Source organism: Budorcas taxicolor, chromosome 12, assembly GCF_023091745.1.
Source record: "Budorcas taxicolor isolate Tak-1 chromosome 12, Takin1.1, whole genome shotgun sequence".
NCBI lineage: Eukaryota > Metazoa > Chordata > Mammalia > Artiodactyla > Bovidae > Budorcas > Budorcas taxicolor.
The window spans coordinates 85,260,272-85,279,884 of NC_068921.1; the positions used below are offsets into that span (position 1 = coordinate 85,260,272).

Sequence of the window (19,613 nt, forward strand, 5' to 3'; positions counted from 1 at the left end):
GAATCATGATTGTGTGAGCCGAGTTCACCTTGCCCGCACGCCTATTTACGTCCCAGTCGTTCAGAGGACAAAGCCCAACGCGGTGCATCCAGGCTTCTCGCTTTGGTGCTCAGAATAATCCGCACACCAACGACTTGGCCTGCAGCTGGATGTGTAAACACCGAATATCCAGGGTCGGGCGGTTTTAAAATGAGCCCCACTGTAGTTAAACACTGAAGCCATACAAAATTGGGCAAATACCTAGAATCGCATTTGGAGGGCATGAAAGGACTTTATCCATGTTTGTGCGTGTGAGGTAAGTCGCTTCAGTCGTGTCCAACTTGTTACGACCCCATGGGTTGTAGCCTACCAGGCTCCTCCATCCTTGGGATTTCCCAGCAAGAGTACTGGAGTGGGTGGACATGTCCTCTCCCAGGAGATCTTCCTGACCCAGGGATCGAACCCGCGTCTCCTGCATTGGAAGGCACTTCTTTACCACTAGCACCACCTGGGAAGCCCTCTTATCCATTCGTGTTTACTCTTATGCTCTCCCGTCGCCTGACTCAGCTCAGAAGGATACCAAGAGTCTCAGAAGACTTTAGAGGTGCTGGTTTCTGTAAAGAGTTTGAGATCTTCAGATTTTTTTTTTTTTTTTTTTTTTTTTTTAGTTCTTCAAAGTAGTGACAGATGCAGCCGATATTAGATTAGAGAAAGAATAAAAACAACAAATGTGAGACTCTCCAATACCACCCCTCCATAGAAAGGACTTAGCAAAGGGATGTATCCTGTCTACAGAAAGGACACTGCATCTCTGCTGAGGCCAATGATGCTCCCACCAGGCAGTGTGGAGTCAGAGCTCACTTGTGCCCCCCAGCATTGACTGAGCAGGAGGCTTGTGCTGGCAGGAGGTGTCGAGACGGCCAGGCAGCCCCATCCACATCTCCCCGTGAACCCTGGGGAGCCGGGAGAATGCTGGCCAATGTGTTGGCCCAAAAACCAGACAGAAGAACTCCCCAAGGGACCCCGGTTTCGTCACTGGGACTCAACTCGGAAGGGGAGGGCTGCCCTGGTGGAATGTGATGCTGATGAGCTGGAGCGGTCTCTGTAGTTGGGGCCGCTGCTTGCACGTTAGGTCTGGCCAAGTGCTCACCAGGGCTTACTGCACCCAGGGTGCCCGCCAGATCGGCTCCCTGCGGGCTCCGGACCACCTGGCCAAGAGTGAGGAGCCAGATGGAGGATCCCCGGGGACCAGCTGCACTAACTCACCTGTTGGGGGTGGGATGGGGCTGCAGGTGGGCATAGCTGACGGGCTGATCAGAGAGGGGAGAAAGAGGGCCAAGCTGATCGTCATTTCCGACTCAAAACGCTTAGTACTATGGACACTGTCTGAAGGGAGGAATTCAGACACGGTCCAGTCAGCAAGTCCATCTCATGCCTGAAACACTGACACAGAGGGCAAGAAAGGCCTTTTTCCTCGTTGGAATTGTCTAGCCAGAGAATTCCCCCCCGCTATCGCTAAAGTCATCAAACAGTGACACCTCAGGGACTGGCGCAAACTTCAATGATATCACCCCAACCCAGCTGAATAAACACTTAGGAGAAACCTCACCACCAACCCGCTCTCTCTGTACCGCAAATTAGCACGTCTCAGGGAAGGGAAGGGGTGGGGACTTCTCCGTGGATGGTGGTTCCCTGTGATGGAGGGGAGGGTGTGTCATCCCACCAGGTGTATTTGCAAATTCCGCCTCTGGATCAGAAGCCCCCTCCCTGAAATTCAGTAGGTCTGTGCTTTGTCACACGGCCCTGCAGAGTGCCGCGGGCAGTCACCCTGACCATCCTACCCAGCCTCGGACGTCTCTCCCAGAACCCACCCCCGACCTTTCCAGGCAGAATGAAGCCTGGAGTTCCTCCTTGAAAATAAAGCGATTAACACCTTATCCGAGGCTCACTTCTCACAGGATCCCTGGATAATGTTCTCCTTGACTTTTGAGCCCCAGGACGCAGCTTGGCATCTGGCACTTAGTAGGCACTGAAAAAAGGCTAATTCACCCTCAAATGTGCAGCACCAAGGGTGGCCTTGATGTCGACCGTGGACTTGGGGTGGTGATGGTGCATCGGTGGAGGTTCACCGATTGTAACACTCGGCCGGTCTGGTGAGGGGCGTGTTGATAGTTGGGAGGTGTGGGCAGAAGGAGCTGTGCGTGAAACCGCCATACCTTTGCTTACAGACCTCAAACTGCTCTAAAAGTTAAATCCTGTTTCTTTAAAGACTGACAGTGTTTTGACTGATAGTTGTCACGCGTGGAAGGACTGTCAGCAGCGGCGCTCGGCCCTCACTGCGGTTGGAGGGCGATGGGTAACGTTCTCTGTGCTTGGGAACGTTAACGTTAACGTTCTCGACTTCATTTCTGCAGGGTGTGAAGAAACTGGACGTGCCTTGTGGAGGCAGAGACTGCAGCGGGGGCTGCCAGTGCTACCCCGAGAAAGGAGGGCGGGTAAGTGATAAATACTGTCTTCGTTTTACTTCCGTTTTGTACCAAGTGCTATATATAACCTGATTAAGTCATTTGCATACAATCATAAGAAGTTCAGTACAGGTGAGTTCACTTCCATGCAGCAAGCGAGAATAGATGCAGGATTGAGTCTATTTATTCCGCTTTCTCGCTAACTTGAGAACAGGGTTGGCCTTCTCTTTCTCTCTTGCTCATTGTCATAAATATACGTGTGCATATATGTGTACATAATGCAATTATGTTTAATATTTATAGTATATATAAACATATATTTTGTAAAAATATTGCATAAAGAAAGCAGTTGCATTTATACTCTGATATCTATTTAAACTAGAGGGCGTTGACATTGAACCACCATCAATACATTGTTGTATTTATACCCTGGTATCTATTTAAACTAGAGGGTGCTGCATTGAACCACTGAGAATCACTTTGACTTTTGAAATTATCCCACACCTTCCCTGAATGCCTCTTGTGTACAGGCAATTCACAGGTAAGTCAGAGAGAAAAGGTCGCCTCGAGTTACCACAGCATCCGGCAATGTTTGCAATGTGGGCCTGATACTTTAACACGTTTCATCCAAGTGTTGCTTTGAAAGCTGATATTTGAGTCTCGGCATTGCTGAAGTTAAAGGTTTGTTTATATTCGTGTGTTTAAGACCTCTTTGGCGCGTGGCAGTGTAGGGAGTTTTTCATCTTAGGACACGGTCTCTCGAGTCGTTGCGCTTTGGGATAGCTCCTTCCCCTCCAGGGCTCACCCACGTCCCACGTCAGGTGGTCAGAGGCCTGTGGGACTTCTCGCCTGCGTCTCTCTGTCCTTGCTGGAATCGGGAATCATAGCCATCCTCGGGGGTTCCCAATGAGCTTCAGCAAGTTGAACCCTTGCGTCAGTGTTTTAAGTCGCCATGCCCCCCCTCGCCCACCAGGAGGAAGAGATGACTGGTTGGGGACCCAGATCTGTGGCTGGGTGTCAGGTCCTGCCTCCTTCTGGACCCGAGTCCCCACCCCAGAAGTCAAATGGTCAAAGGTGTGACGGGCCCCCTTTATAGATGCGGGGAGCTTATGTGCTAACACGCAGCCGACCATTACCTTGGTGCAATGATCACAGCGGAGGAGTGGTCTTCTGCCCGGAAATCGAAGCTTCCGAGAGTCTCCACGGGCTGGTACATCGCGTCAGTTTTTGCTGTGGTTGCTTCCTCTGCTCTTGGCAGGGACTCAGTGCTTCAGGAATTGCTAGTTGAGGATGCTTTATCAGCATTTCACAAGGAGAAGTATTTTTAAATATATGGAGGCCGTTCCATGAGACTTAAAATTCCCCTGGGGGTCCCAGCTATAGATTTTCCCAGCAATGCTTCCGGAGCAGTGGCGGAAAGCCTGCTTGCAGGCTCTGGCCTCCCCAGCTCAGCTTGCTCAGCCTTATACGGGCACAGAGAAGAGAAACCAGCGCCCTGAGACCGCACGTGTCTGTGAGACCTGCCTGTGTCGGAGGGAGCCTGGCTCTGGACCATTCTTCTCCCTGGGATCCACCAGAGAGGGCCCAGACAGACCAAGTAGAAGGGGACCGGGTCTGCTCCTTCTCACTGTTTGTGATTAGCTAACGTGGGACCAGTAGGCGAACACTGATGCTTTTACAAGAACGCTTTTCTCCTGTAAAGACAGTTCCCTCTGAGCGTTCCCATATGCGTTACCGTCCGCACAGCAGCGGATTGTTAAAGGACACCAAGAGTCTCCTCAAAGAGGTCATTAGAAGGGAATTTCTACAGGACCCCAGGTCTATTCTCATTTACTAAGTTTACAGCACAGGCGTTATTTCCTGTCACCCCTGATTAAGAAAATGCCTTGAGTCTTTCACCGCCTTGCCAGAACGCAGAAAGTGACACCTTCTGGTTAATTTCATTAACACGGGTAACCTAGCACGGGCTTGACTTTAATCGGCAGACATTATCAAATGAAATCAAATTAAATTGAGACTCAGCAGTTGTCTGGGTAGTTGGTTCAAGAGCCAGGGACGGTGATTCCCCCCCACCCCCATACCAGGATGGCAAGGGTGTTTGGAGTCACTAAACTCACTTTCTGGCCCACACAGATCCAAACTGGGTGATTCTAACTGAGGCTGCCTGATTCACACGTGCTGTTGAATATTGATCAGTAAGGGGATAGGAGTGACTGACAGTAAGAAGCCAGAAAAAAACCCCACTGAGAAGAAATCGCTAACCCCATTTATCACTGTCTACGGGGAGAGCCCAGTGCATCACTGAAGTTATTCATTGTTAGGACAGTCGCATAGACTTTATTAAATCTTTTATGAAAACAGAATGTCTGGGCCCATTCCACAAACCTGGTGGACGTGTATTAAATCTTTGCCAATTAACAGCTCTACCCCGATGGGATTCTAGTGAGAGCAGAGCTATTTCTGCCCTCCTTTGGGGCTGATAGTATTTTTCAGAAGTAACGGAATCCACTGAAATAGCCGTGGGTGGACTCTGGGCTCAGAGAGCCGGCGCAGAGTCTGTTCTTTCCCACGTTCTCCCCTGGGGTCCCTCGCCGCCTGTCTTCCCCTCGGTGCCCCCGGAGCAGCCGCGACCGCGCCTGGCCGCAGAGCCTGGCTCCCGGAGCTCCGGGCCCGCCCTGCCTTATACGGGCATAGGGTCCAGCTCCTGTGCCCCTCACCATGGTGACAGCCAACACCAGAAACACTCTGTTACTGAATAACTCCGGGAGTCCAAGCAGAAAGCACAAATGTGCTCTGGATTCCGGCTCCAGCGCCGCTCCCGTGTTAGCGAATGAGTAAGCCCTCATTTGCCGCCCGCGTCGAGCCAGGCTGGAGGGTGGGTGGCGGGTCGTCACCGGGGGAGAAGTGTTTCTCACAGACCGAGCCACCCGCCCCAGGGATCATTCCAGCAAGCCAGTAGCCGGGGCGGGAGGTGGGGGCGGGGCTGAGGCCAGCTGTCTGTGCGCCCTGGACTCCCCAGTCAGAGCCGGGGGGCCCACAGGGGGGCCCAGCCTCGTCCTCCTAGGTCACAGGCGAGGACAGTAACATCCGGCGCGGAGACCCGCTCCACGCTGGGGCCAGAACAGAACGCGAGCTCTCAGTTTCGGACGAGCGCCTGTTCCAGCGCAGTGACCTTCTGCATCTGCAGGCCTCCTGACCGTTGTTACCCTGTGGGGTGGGGGAGGCCTGCAGGCAGAGAGGAAAAGAGGTTTCACTCCCCTGCCTCAAGAGGGGTGGCTCTCAGGCCTCTCTTCAGCTGCTTCGTGAATCAGTGAAGCGCTTTAAAAGATGAGTTGAGACTTTGTTGTTATTGGAGAGTTTGTATGTCCAGTATTCCTACTAAATTGTTCAGTCGCCAAGTTCATCCGACTCTTCGCGACCCCATGGGCTGCCGCACGCCAGGCTTCTCTGTCCCTCACCATCTCCTGGAGTTTGCCCAAGTTCATGTCCAGTGAATCGGTGATGCCATCCAACCATCTCATCCTCTGTCGCCCTCTTCTCCTTCTGCCTTCAATCTTTCCCAGCATCAGGGTCTTTTCCAGTGAGTCAGCTGTTCACATTAGGTGGCCAAAGTATTGGAGCTTCAGCTCCAGCATCAGTCCTTCCAAAGATTATTCAGGGTTGGTTTTCTTTAAGATTGACTGGTTTGGTCTCCTCACTTTCCAAGGGACTCTTAAGAGTCTTCTCCAGCACCACAGTTGAAACGCATCAATTCTTTGGCGCACAGCTTTCTTTATAGTCCAACTCTCACATCTGTACATGACCCCTGGAAAGACTATTGGAGTAATTAGGAAGTGTTAAGCCCTAATCCAGCAACACTCCACAGGGCACTATATACAAAGTGTTATCGCTCAGTCATTTCTGACTCTTTGCAACTCTATGGACTATAGCCCCCCAGGCTCAGTTGTCCATGGAGTTCTCCAGGCAAGAGTACTGGATTGGATTGTCATTCCCTTCTCCAGGGGCTCTTCCCAACCCAGGGATTAAACCCAGGTCTCCCACATTGCAGGCAGGCTCTTTACCATCTAAGCCAGAGGGAAACTCACTATACACAAAGAAAGGCAACAACTGAATTCTCAGACTCAATCACTAGCGGTCACACACTGGCCACCCCCAGAGGTGTCCGGCCCCTGTATCTTTTTCTGTTCCTTTTTTGGTTGAGATATATAGTTGGTTTACAGTGGTTCAGGTGTACAGCACAGCGATTCGGTTATGTGTGTGTATGTGTTCTTTTTCAGATTCTTTTCCGTTTAGGTTATTACAAGATTTTGAGCGTAGCTCCCTGTGCTCGACAGTCAGCCCTTGTTTATCTTTTTCATATAGAGTGGTGTGTGTAAGTTACTTCCAAATTCCAAATTCATCTTCCCCCACTTTCCCCTTGGTAACCATAAGCTTGTTTTATGTGTCTGCGTGACTCTCTGTTTTTCTAAACAAGCTCATTTGTATCATAGTTCAGATTCCACATGGAAGTGATGTTATCTATTTGTCTTAGTATGATCCTTACTAGGCCGTCCACGTTCCTGCAAATGGGATTCTTTTGCTCTGAGTGACATTCCTTTGCACACGTGCACCACATCTTCCATACCCATTCCTCTACCGATGGACATTGGGTTGCTTTCGTGACCTGGCTGTTGTAAATAGCGCTGCAGTGAACACTGGGGTCCAGGTATCTTTCAGACCGTGTTTTTCTCTGGGTGCACGCCCAGGAGTGGGATTGCTGGGTTGGATGGTAACTCTCATTTTGGTGTTTTCAAGGAACCTCCAGACTGCTTTCCATGGTGGCTGCACCAGCTTGCATTCCCACCAACAAGCTGGTTCTGTGGCCGGTTCTGTCTTCTCTTTTCTCTTTCTTCTTTCTGTACACATGGTGGAGGCTGAAGGTGGTCGAGCTGGAAGCATCAGAGGGAATTTCTGTTACGGAATTCCTGTCGAAGCAGAGTGAGTGTCTCCATGGGATACAAGGCCCCACAGCACAGGGATCAGGAGAGACGCAGGTGGCCCAGGATTCAGCCAACAGAGACGCCTTGGCCTTTGCGCATCACCTCACCGAAAAGCGCTCAGAGTTTTCCACCTGAGCTCAATGTAAATCATCATTTGAGTTTCTTAGATTCCTAGCCCCTCAGCCCTTTGGTCTTTTACCATAAAGTCAGGTGAGATAGGTTATTTCAACTTTTGAACGGCATCCACCTTCACGAGGCACCTGTCTTCCTAGGCAGTCGGGTGTTACACAAATTGGTAATCCAAAGACAGATGAAGCCCCCAGTGCTGGGAATCACTGAGGTGGTTGAACGGCCCTGGAAGCTGCAGTGGGCGAGGGGCAGCCCCCATGTGACCGGTCCCAGGGCTGTACTGCCAACCTGAGCCGGGGGCCCGGCATCTCCCCACCCCTCACTCACCCTCCCTGGGCCTGGCAGCAGGAGCCTCGAGACTGAAACCCCAGCTCCTGGAAGGGTGCGGCTGAGAGCTCACTCCCGTCAGCAGAGACAGAACCAGCACGAGTTGGCCGTTGCATTTTTTTCAAGGAGCCAAGAGTTTCCCACAGTCTGTGGGTCCCTGGACTTGGGTCAAAGTATGAGCAAATAATTCTTAACCTCACAAGACTCCTTAAGTTCAACAATATAAATCAACGTGAAAAGCAGAGAGGAAGCAGAGCAGGAACAGAACGCTCTCGGAGGTGGGTGGCCGCGGATGGATGGGGTGCGGGGAACGCGGGCCCTCTCGGCGGCCCAGGTGGGTGGCTGACGCTGGCCTCCAGGAGCTGGGGGGTGGGGGCCCGAGCGGCTCTGAGCCTCGGCGATCGTGGTCATGCCCTCTCCCAGGTAAGCTGTGGTCTCACTAACAGGCGGTCTATCCTGTCACATGTTGCTATCAACACCCTCAAACGTGTATAACTGGGATATGGGAAAAAACGGAATTTTTGTTCTTTGAAACAGCTCAATGTAAATTTGAAAACTGGTCGGTCACTGTGGAGCCATGTAGAGGTGCTCAGAGCATAGATCTTCAAGCTGTATATACACACTGTGTGTGGTCTGCCACTGGGGTGGGTTTCCCCCAGCACATGGCCGCCATCTTGGCTACGCGATGACCCTTGCTCGTGTGGGACACACACACCGCACTGCCGTGGCAGACCGCTTTCCACAGCAGCTGCAGCCACTCCGGGCAGGCGCTGGTCAATGGTCTGCCCCACGGACCTAACAGAAAGCACCCCCCGGTCAGCTGCTCTGCCACAGCCCAGAAAGGGCAAAGAATGATTCAGAAATAGCAGAGGCCCGCCTGGCTTCTGGGCTTGTGTAACCGTCGTCTGCACAGAGCTCTCACCTACTTTCAGCATCGCAGGCTTATTTTTAGTGCCTGTCTGGAAAGGCGGTGGTTCCGGCTAGCTGGACGCCGCCGTGGCTGCACCCAGCTCGGCTGCTTGACTCCTCTCTGCAGGAAAGGCGGCACCACGGCAGGTCTGGACGATGCCCTCCTGAGGCGTGCGTCGCACGTCAGTGGTGTGCTTCTAACGGGAAGTTTTCTTTCGTATCTGCCACGGTTAAGAACCCTAGCCTCCTTTTAATAATGGAATTTTATATTCTCGCAACCCTCAAAATCTGTATTTTGTGTCATCTGCGCACAAGGCGTGTGTCTGGAAGAAGGAGGTGCTTCCGTGAACGGGGGCAGGGCCCCTGAGCAGCAGGGGTGGCTCCAAGGTTGGGGTGTGCCTGGGGTCCTTAAGGGGCACCTCAGGAGCCAGTGTGAGCCTCGCAGAGCGGGAGGTGAGATCCGTGGTGGGTGAGGTCCGAGGGAGCAGGGCGGCATCTTGGGCTAAGGCGAGACCCATCCTGGAGACCTCCTGAGAGGAGCTGCCTGACTTATAACTTGCTCAAGTCACCAAGCTCTCAAGAGAAGCTGGTGCAGTGCGTACTTGGGTGAGTCAGTCCACTGGGGACAGTTTCTAGTCAAAAACGATGCCAGGAGGGGCTTCCCTGTTGGCTCAGCGTTAAAGAATCCGCCCGCCAATGCAGGAGACACGGGCTCGATCCCACATGCCCCGGGGCAGTTAAGCCCATGCACCCCAACTCCTGAGCCTGTGCTCTAGAGCCTGGGGGCCACAGCTCCTGAAGCCCGAGTAGCCAAGAGCTCGTGCTCTGCAACCAGAGCCACTACCACAATGAGACGCCCAAGCGCCGCAACCGAGAGTAGCCCCCGCTCGCCCCAACTAGAAAAAGCCTGCGGGCGGCAGCGAAGGCCTGGCGCAGCCACAAATAATTAACTTTTAAAAAAGAGACGCCGGGGAACGTGGCCCCACACTCAGGCGGTCGGTGACACGCAGCCAGCGTCGGCTGCACGTGAAGTTATTCATCCAGTGAATATTGTTTGCGCATCTGTCGCCTGAACTAGGCACGAAGGACACAAAGAGACAGAGCAGGTCACACCCCTGTAGGCGAGAGTGGGTGAGAGCTCTGTGCACACGAGGGTTACACGAGCCCAGAAGCCAGGCGGGCCTCTGCTATTTCTGAGTCATTCTTCGCCCTTTCTGGGCTGTGGCACAGCAGCTGAACAGCTTCCTCATCGGTTTGCCCCTCCCCCTCCCCCTTAACCCCGTGGTCTCTTCGGGGGATTTTCCTTGCCAGCTCGAGCTCCAATCAAGGCCCTCGCCTTCGGAAAGCCCTTTGTCTGCTTGTCTCGTTCAGGACCCGTTTGGTGCTCGAGCCCCCACAGCTTCCGACCATAACATCACTCTTGCCCTCTTTCCTGCGAGATTGTTGTTCAGTTGCGCAGTCATGTCCGACTTTCTCCAACCCCACGGACTGCAGCACGCCAGGCCTCCCTGCCCATCACCAACTCCCAGAGCTTGCTCCAACTCAGGTCCATCGCGTCGGTGATTCCATCCAGCCATCTCATCCTCTATCGTCCCCTTCTCCTTTTTGCCTTCAGTCTTTCCCAGCATCAGGGTCTTTTCTGGCAAGGTTAAGTAAGCATTTTCTTAAAGTAGGACTTTCGACTCTGTGCTGTAGAAACGATTTAATTGCGCAGATGGAGAACAGACAGGGAACTGCAGGACCCCGGCTTACTCCCCCGCGCCCTGCCCCAATGTGGTAAATATTTAATTTCAAAGGACCATTCGAACATGAGTCACAGTTTGTTAGATAAACGTCCAGTCTGGAGCCTATCCGAAAGGAAGACTACATTGTTAAAATCTTAAAAAGACAAAATTGTAATACTTCCTCACTACATGGCCTCAGAGAACATCATTTTAGACAGAAGCTGATGATTGAAAGTCAGCACTTACAGAAAAATTTATTTCCATGATCATTGAAAGCGTCACGACTCTGATGAAGCAGGACGAAGTTTACCCTGGATTCCTATGTTTCGTACCAGTAGAATGCATCATTCAATAATAGGAATCAAGAAAACTCCTGGCGAAAATTAGTCATGATGATTGTGGCCCAGCATCTATCAACTGCAACAGCAACTGCCCACAACACAGCTGCCTACGGTAACAGCAGAGCACGTATTAATATCTGATTTAAAAAACAGAGTCAGCAGAGGACATATTTACGGTAGCACCATTATCCGTGATCAGTAATGACGCGCTGGGCCATGGGCCGCTCAGTATCTGAGTACAGAGACAGAATCTAAGTGTTTTCGTATTTTATTTGCCCAGCTCTCCCTCTTCTGGAGAAGCCACACACACACACCCTCCGGCAGCCTCGACCAAATTCCTTCGTAATGAAAAAGTACACCCTTGTCTCTAGGTGTTGCTAAAGAAAGGTGCTTGCCTAGCGCCTCAAACACTCCAGCCTTGCGTGAAGTGTCTACCTCCCTAGAAACACCAGGGGAAGATCACTCTTCCTAAATGTCCATCCAAACGAAAGAAGCAGAGCATTCGTTCTCAGAGCTCAGGCAGAAGAGAGGATGAACTTGAGAAAGAAAACGACTTTTTTCAACCTTGGCAGGTCCCTCTCCTCTGAACCCTTTGGCTGAGGTTAGATGTTTTTATGTGAAGCTGGGATGTTGGTGAAAGTATGGTTTATGCAGAAGCACAGAAAGGAAGCCTGCAGGCCAGCCGGCTGGTGCACGCGGGTGGGGAAGGGGCGCGTGGATTCGGGGCGGTGGCCTCCGCGAGCAAAACCTCGGGGAGACCGGCAGTCCACACCCTCCACCGGCCCTGGGGATGGTGAGAAAGTGATTCACTGGGTTCCGGCGTCTCAAGTTGACGGTTCTGGGGACCTGGGCTTCCTTTCATGGCCCCCAGCGAAACATGCCTGTGGGTTCAGAAGCCGGGTAACAATAGTAATGCCGTTTTGAGTTTTGGCTGAAAGCCCCGCACAGACCCTAAGAGACCTGATAAGCTGGGGGGGAGAGAAGGAGCCTCAAGCTCTGCCTTCGGAAGCCCCGGTCTCCTACCCTGATGGAATGTTTTGACAAGCAGAGCACCGAAGCGTCTCGCTTTTCTCTTGCATCAGGAATGCCAGTCTTCAAGTCCTTTGTTTTCTTTCATTCACCTCCAGCCCGTCCTTAGTAAACATTTGCAGTCTTTCTAAAACGACCCCGAGCGGAATTCTTACCAGACACGCCATGCTTTCTAAATGCCGTCTGGAAATGGAAACACGTCCTCTGACTTTGTCCTCCGTCACGCAGCAGAAAGAGACGGTCGGAAGCCGTCAAGTCCGCACATGGAAAAAGCGCCCACGTTCAGCTCCTCGGGGCAGTCTAGACAAGAGGCTGAGCGCCCTGCGTCCACGCACTCTTACACCAGGCTGTGCGTGTGATAGAAAGCTATGGCTTGTCTGGCAAATTTTTGAAATGACTCTTACTTTCCCCCAGGGGTTGTAAATAATAACCAGGGGAAGATGGTAGAAATGGCCAATCCAGGTGGCCCAGGCATAAATCTTCTCACTCTGGGGTGGGGCGACGGTCATCTTTTTCTGCCTGGTTTTCTCCTTCTTGAATCAGAGAGACTACGTACCTGTATCCTTAAGAGCCAGTGGCAAAGACGCTACACGCATCACTGATGTGAATGCAAACTTAATGTTTAAATAAGTCGATACAAATTTATTTTCAAACACCTTAGGCATGGCAGAATTTTCTTAAGAAACTGTCCAACCTGGGAGCCTGAAGGGCCTGCGATTCTGGGCCCCCTGACGTCCCACCCGAACGAGCCCATTGTGGTGTAGACAGCTGAGTTCGTTCACGTCGTCAGATGTCTGACTCATGGGAAGTACAGGGCAGACCTTCAAAAGGGCGCATTTCCCCCCGATTAAAAAGATCAAAATACCCGTCTCCTTCCTCTCTGTGTCCAGCCTAGAAGCTTAAATTCTAGAAGAGCTGAAGCAGAAATAGGCCTTCCAGGAACCCAATGTGAGCCCTGTGTGGATGGCATGGAAATCCTGCCATAGGAACAAATGTTTTTATATTCAAAGCACTGCTAGATAATTCCTAAAGATTTGAAACCGAAAACAAACAAACAAAAAAGGAAGCCGAAATGAAATGGAAGTAATTAATTCTGGGTAAATAACATCTTCGGCCTAAGAGGTTCTCAGCTACATTGTCACCATTGATGTTTTTTATTAAAATGTTGTCTTTGTAAGGCCCGTAACTGTTCTTCGGACTTAAAGTCTGTTTTAAATTTAAAAAAAAAAAAAAAAAATCAGAGGACAATGAATTTTATGCTGGAGTTGGTGTCTCCATAATAAAAACTAAAGTGTTAGCGTATGATCGTTAAGTAAGTCCGTGTCAGTCACTTAGTCGTGCCCGGCTCTTTGCGACCCCGTGGCCTGCAGCCCACCAGCCTCCTCTGTCCATGGGATTTTCTGGGCAAGATTGCCGGAGCGGGTTGCCATTTCCTTCTCCGGGGAGATCTTCCCGACCCAGGGATATCGTCCCGACCCAGGGATCGAACCCAGGTCTCCGGCACTGCAGGCAGATGCTTTACTGACGGAGCTACAAGGTTAGCGCGCATGTGTTTTTGACACAATCCACTCCAGTTAGTGACTGTGGCATTTTTTAAGCCTTGTGGAGATACATCTCTAAAGAACCCTAATTCAGCATCGGCCAACAAGACTAGCCTCTCTGAGATTCAGTGAAAGGCCCCGGCTTTGAGGACCGATGACTTTGCAGCGATTTGGAACACAATGAAGAGAACCCTGTGGCTGACTACGAAGCAGGTTTCTTTTGTTTGTGTGGCTTTTAACTTCCTACTCTTTTCAATCAGCTTGGAGAAGGCGCCAGTGTTACACCTGGGCAGGTGCGGAGGGCGAGATTCACAACAGATTTTAGTGTGAGAGCCCGAAGCCACACCGTTACAACCTGAAGGGAAGAGTGGAGGCGGGGTGAATAGGAGGCTGGATGACTGAAGCAGAAAGCTGAAACAGGACGGTGGCTTCCTCACTCGGAAGCCGCGGGGGAAATTCCTCATCACTTAACACCCGATACTTTACAAGTATTTGTATTTCTCATCATAGAAGGACAGAATTGCTGGAGCAGCGCACTGACAAATCTCCCCCGACTGTCTCACCCAGGGAGGACGGAGGGATGCATCTGAGACTCACGAATATTCATTCTGTCCTTAGAGTACTCCAGAGAAGCAAGGAGGACAGGCTTTCCTGGTTATGTCATGGACACACAACTCAGAATAGATTCTTACATATCAGTTCAGTGCAGTCGCTCAGTCGTGTCCGACTCTTTGCAACCCCATGAATCGCAGCACACCAGGCCTCCCTGTCCATCACCAACTCCCGGAGTTCACTCAGACTCACGTCCATCGAGTCTGTGATGCCATCCAGCCATCTCATCCTCTGTTGTCCCCTTCTCCTCCTGCCCTCAATCCCTCCCAGCATCAGAGTCTTTTCCAGTGAGTCAACTCTTCGCATGAGGTGGCCAGAGTACTGGAGTTTCAGCTTTAGCATCATTCCTTCCAAAGAACACCCAGGGCTGATCTCCTTCAGAAAGGACTGGTTGGATCTCCTTGCAGTCCAAGGGACTCTCAAGAGTCTTCTCCAACACCACAGTTCAAAAGCATCAATTCTTCGGCGCTCAGCCCTCTTCACAGTCCAGCTCCCACATCCATATATGACCACAGGAAAAACCATAGCCTTGACTAGACGGACCTTAGCGGGCAAAGTAATGCCTCTGCTTTTGAATATGCTATCTAGGTTGGTCATAAGTTTCCTTCCAAGGAGTAAGCGTCTTTTAATTTCATGGCTGCAATCACCATCTGCAGTGATTTTGGAGCCCCCCAAAATAAAAAAAAATAATAATAATAAAATACATATAACAGAGTAAAATTCACTACAAAAATTACTCAATTAATGAAAAATATAATATGATATTGGGGCTTCCCAGGTGGCTCATGGTAAAGAATCTACCTGTCAGTGCAGGAGACGAGGATTCAATCCCTGGCTTGGGAAGATCCCCTGGAGAAGGAAGTGCCAACTCACTGCAGTACTCTTGCCTGGAGATTCCCATGGACAGAGGAGCCTGGCGGGCTACAGTCCATGGGTCGCACAGAGTTGGACACGACTGAACGCACACACGTCACGCGTTATTGCAGAGAAAACAATCTAACTCCTAAAAGCTGAACTAAAAAAGTTCAACTTGTCTTCAAAACCACAATTTCCCTTTGAGATTCTTGCTTAACATTGAATCCCACTTAAAATTTCCAGACAATGAGATTGATTCCACAGCTTCACTTAAAAGAAACTCAGTGTCAGACATGCCACAGATGAGAAATAAAGTGAGTGCACCTGAGCCCCCAGGAGATTCCCTCCTGTACACGCGTCAGCTTCACATCTTTCTTAGAAATAATTTCTCCTCTGGCCGGTGTTTCTCTTGCCTTTGAAGAGTATATCTTGAAATCAAGAGATGCCTGGGGATGACATCAGCCTGTTCTCCTCAAGTGTTGTATAGGAAAGAACTAAAGAACATCCTGAGGACATAGAATTCACCTCTACAAGTCGTAGAATAAAGTCATATTCACACAGTAGTATTGTATTTGAATAGTCACTTTTTTAAAAGTCCCGGTCAACTAGAGACAAGGAGGAAGGGTTTGGACTAAATAATAGCATTAAGGAAAGGAAAGGAAAGTGAAGTCGCTCATTCGTGTCCGACTCTTTGCAACGCCATGGACTGTAGCCTACCAGGCTCCTCTGTCCATGGGATTTTCCAGGCAATAGTACTGGAGTGGATTGCCATTTCCTTTTCCAGCAGATCTTCCCGACCCAGGGACGGAACCCAGGTCTCCCGCATTGTAGACAGACGCTTTACCGTCTGAGCCACAGGGAAGTCCAAATAATAGCATTAGGAGGTTTCATTTGAAATCCAGGAGCGCTGGATGCAATTGGTTACAAGACAGCTACATCCATAGCTTTAGGGGAGCTTCGATCATTGTTAGGTTACCAAACACAAGTTCATGTTCCCAATGAACAGTGAGTCGAACACACTGAGAACTCAGTTTGGAGCAGAGAAGCAAGGAGAATGGGTGACTCACGCCCAGAAAACCCCCAAGTCCCCAAAGGGCTTCCGCAGAGCATTTTTTAAGGCCAGGTGACGGAGTGGGAACTCAGAGGGTGTGATCAGCTCGTGTCCAGTTCTCTGGTGGAGGGTGAGGTGGCAGGGTGGTGTCACAGGGGTTAGCATTATCAGTCCTTAGGCGCCAGAGGGTCTGGGGGCTCCTGGTCATCAAGCAGTTTAATTTCTTCCATTTGGTGGGGGTTTTAGCATCTGTAAGGCAACTCAGGAAATGTGCATCAAACACTATTATCTGGGTACTATTATCAACATGTTATCTTCAGAGAGGAGCTGCAGGGGAGGCTGGTGGGTGGTGAGGTGTCCCAGGAAGGCCCACAGGACCCTGCTGGCCTGGTTACAGTTAGAACACTAGATGTAATATCACGGATAAGAGCACAGTCCATAGACCCCTAGATGTAATACCACAGATAAGAACGCAGTCCATTGACCCGTAGATGTAATACCACGGAGAAGAGTGCAGTCCATAGACCCCTAGATGTAATACCTCGGATAAGAGCGCAGTCCAGCGCCACTGACTGACGGTGCAGGGGGCCGGCGTGACCTTCACGGCACCCGGAAGGTGGCCCTCGCCGCAGCATGTGCTGTGACACTGTCCCATTGGAAAGGCTTAGCTCTGTTACCTGCCCGCTTCCTGAACAGGAACCCCACCTTCCCACCCCACCCCACCAGCGCACGCAACCTCAGATGCCCCGGCGATGCCTCTAGCATCCAACCTCGAAGCTCCTGGCACCCCGGTGAGCCGTCTCTTCCTTCGTCCTTCGGCTGGCCCCCGTCCCAGCTCCCTTTCCTCTGAATCCACGGGTCTCGGCAGAACTCAGGAGAGAGCTTGCTCTTTCATATTGAAGTGGCTACTGCGGTGTTACCGGCACCCCGACTTCCGACCAACTGCTCGTACGAAAATCGCACTCAGACTCGAATCACCTTCTTCCGAGTCTCTTGCCTCCCTTTTGGGTCCTGGCCTCTGGGCTGTAGCAGCTGCACGACCCTCCCTGGCCTGGATGCTGTGCGCCTAGGAGCTTTTACTGCGCTGGCTCACGAGCTGTGTATTTCCACCCAAAACTCCATTTTTTTCTTCCAGGAAGTTTTTTGTTGTGTAGCTGCTTATTTTTTGTCATTTGATTATTGGTCTTCCATTTGTGCATTTGATTTTTCAACCTCAACTCAGAATTTAATTCTTGTGACATCTTGAAAGGTGCAGCTAGTTTCTGATCTGAAGTGAGGGTCCTCTTTTTTCATCTTTCTTTATTTGTTTAATACTGACCTAATTCAAACACAGACATTCCGTGAAACGGCTATTAGCCAAAAAGGAGATGTCTAAATGTTAATTGCCGCTGGTATTTTTAGGACTTTATTTTGAGGATAGCATTGATGAAGAAGGATTTGTAGCCATCTGCAGACCCTCAAGTAGAATAATCAGACCGGGGAAGTAAACAAAAAGAACTTTGTGGGTGAAAGTGAGCTCCTTAATTCCAGAAGATTAAAAAAGACTTCTTTAGTAGAAGAAAATAAAATTTAACAAAGAGGGTGCCCTTCAAAAATGTCAGTTATCTTGGAAGGAAAGATGAGTCATGGAAATGGCCTGCTGATGGGAAAGATGAATAGATGAGTCCTTTGAAACTGGCGTTTCTGAAGGATGAGGGACCCTGGAATGTTATTCTGCCTCCTTCCCTGACAGTCGCCGAAGTGGTGAGAGGTCCTGGAGTAAAATAATTCTTCTTAGAACTGACACACGCATTACAGGAAATAACCTCAGAATTCTGAAATGTGTCCACGTATGTGTGTGCATACACATGCCTGTGTGTCTTTATGTGTTTTAATTTCATATATTCTATGTTCAGATGGTAAAGAATCTGCCTGCAATGCAGGAGACCTGGGTTTGATCTCTGAATCGAGAAGATCGCCTGGAGAAGGCAATAGCAACCCACTCCAGGATTCTTGCCTGGAGAATCCCATGGTCAGAGGAGCCTGGCGGGCTACAGTCCATGGGGGTCTCAAAGAGTTGGACATGACTGAGCGACTAACACTTTTACTTTCAGTCTATAGTTATTAAATATTACATCTTTTCTGTGTGTGTTTCCAGGAGACTAGCGTTCCCTGTCATTGAAAGCCCATATTCACATGTTCAACATGGGATTTCAGCTATTTATAGCATCTAATCTTATCTTAGAACTTAAAATAAAGCCCTGGCTGTATTTTTAATGTGCTGAAACTTTATTAGAATGAGTTAATACCTTTCTATATTTGTTACATTTTTATATCAAACCTAGTCCAGATATTCCTGAGCACTTTGAACAAGAATAAATAAATATTTTCAAAAGCATCAAGTGTCCTAGACAGGCTTCTCCCTTTAGCATTGATACTTCCTGTTCTTGGGGAAGTTTCCTCGGGCGGTATTACTGCCCTGCGAGATAAGGCTAGGATTGAACTCTCTGCCTGGGGTCTGACGCTAGCAGCTCCAGGAATTCACTGCCATTCCCGTTTCCAGCTTGCATTGCCCCACTGATCTCTATATTCTGCTGGCCTTGCGTCAACAGGGCTTCCTGGAATAAAACAGCAGGGAGCTGGCTCACCCATGGGAGAGGAGCCTGTGGGCTCAGCCACGATCACACTGCCGCCCGGAGAAGCTGGGGGAAGCCCCTCAGCTTCTGCTTTTCGCTGTTGTTGCTGCTGTTCAGTGGCTAAGTCATGTCTGACTCTTTGCGACCCCATGGACTGCAGCACGCCAGGCCTCCCTGCCCTTCACTGTCTCCCAGAGTTGGCTCAAACTCGTGTCCATTGAGTCAGTGATGCCGTGCAGCCATCTCATCCTCTGTCTCCCCCTTCTCCTCCTGCTTTTGTTTTTTTGAAAATAAGAATGCTATGCTCCCCCACTCCTGAGTTTTCAAGTGTCCTTATATATTGCACAGAAACTTAAAGCATAAAAGGAACATGTTCCATTGGATATTTCAGGAAGGTGTTGACAATAATACCATTGATTTCAGACCCTCGGAGTCTGATGGACCACCCTGGAGGTGGATCTCTGTAAGGCCCTTTCATGGAGATGAGGTCAGACACCAAGAGATAAACCTTCCCCAAACCTTTCAATAAACTTTTTTGTTAAAAAAGAAAGAAAGTTTCTGCCTCTGAAAACCACAGTGACTTTTTTTCTGTGTGTGATTTGTGAGCCATTTCAGCATCTCCTAAGTCTTTGACGAATCAGGAATGTAGAAGTGAGAAGTGTCCTTCACACAGCTTTACTTTTCTGGAGTTCGTCTCATGTTATTCTTTAATCAAAATCATCAATGTTTTGCTACTGTTTCAAATTTAGAGACACTTTAATGTTATTAAATAGTATCTATGTGTATATTCCGGTTATTTTTATGTGTTCTTTCTTAAAGAAAAGTAACCTTTTTTGCCTATAAACATGTTTTCTCCTATTGCTGAGAGGGAGAACTGGAAAAGACAGAAAATTCCCCTTTAACTATAGGTATTGCTCTGTCCATGGGATTTTCCAGGCAAGAGTACTGGAGTAGATTGCCATTTCCTTCTCCAGGGGATCTTCCTGGCCTAGGGATCGAACCCAGGTCTCCTGCATTGCAGGCAGACGCTTTGCCATCTGAGCCACCAGGGAAGCCC

At 50.0% G+C, this 19,613-nt stretch overlaps 1 protein-coding gene across 1 annotated transcript in view; it reads left to right on the forward strand.

The window, feature by feature from the left end:
- COL4A2 (collagen type IV alpha 2 chain) overlaps positions 1 to 19,613 on the forward strand; it is a 159,409-nt gene that overhangs the window by 48,552 nt on the left and 91,244 nt on the right. Inside the window, exon 4 of the mRNA XM_052650336.1 lies at positions 2,394 to 2,474. Within this exon, the coding sequence (XP_052506296.1) occupies positions 2,394 to 2,474 (81 nt within the window). The remainder of the gene's footprint in view (positions 1 to 2,393; positions 2,475 to 19,613) is intronic.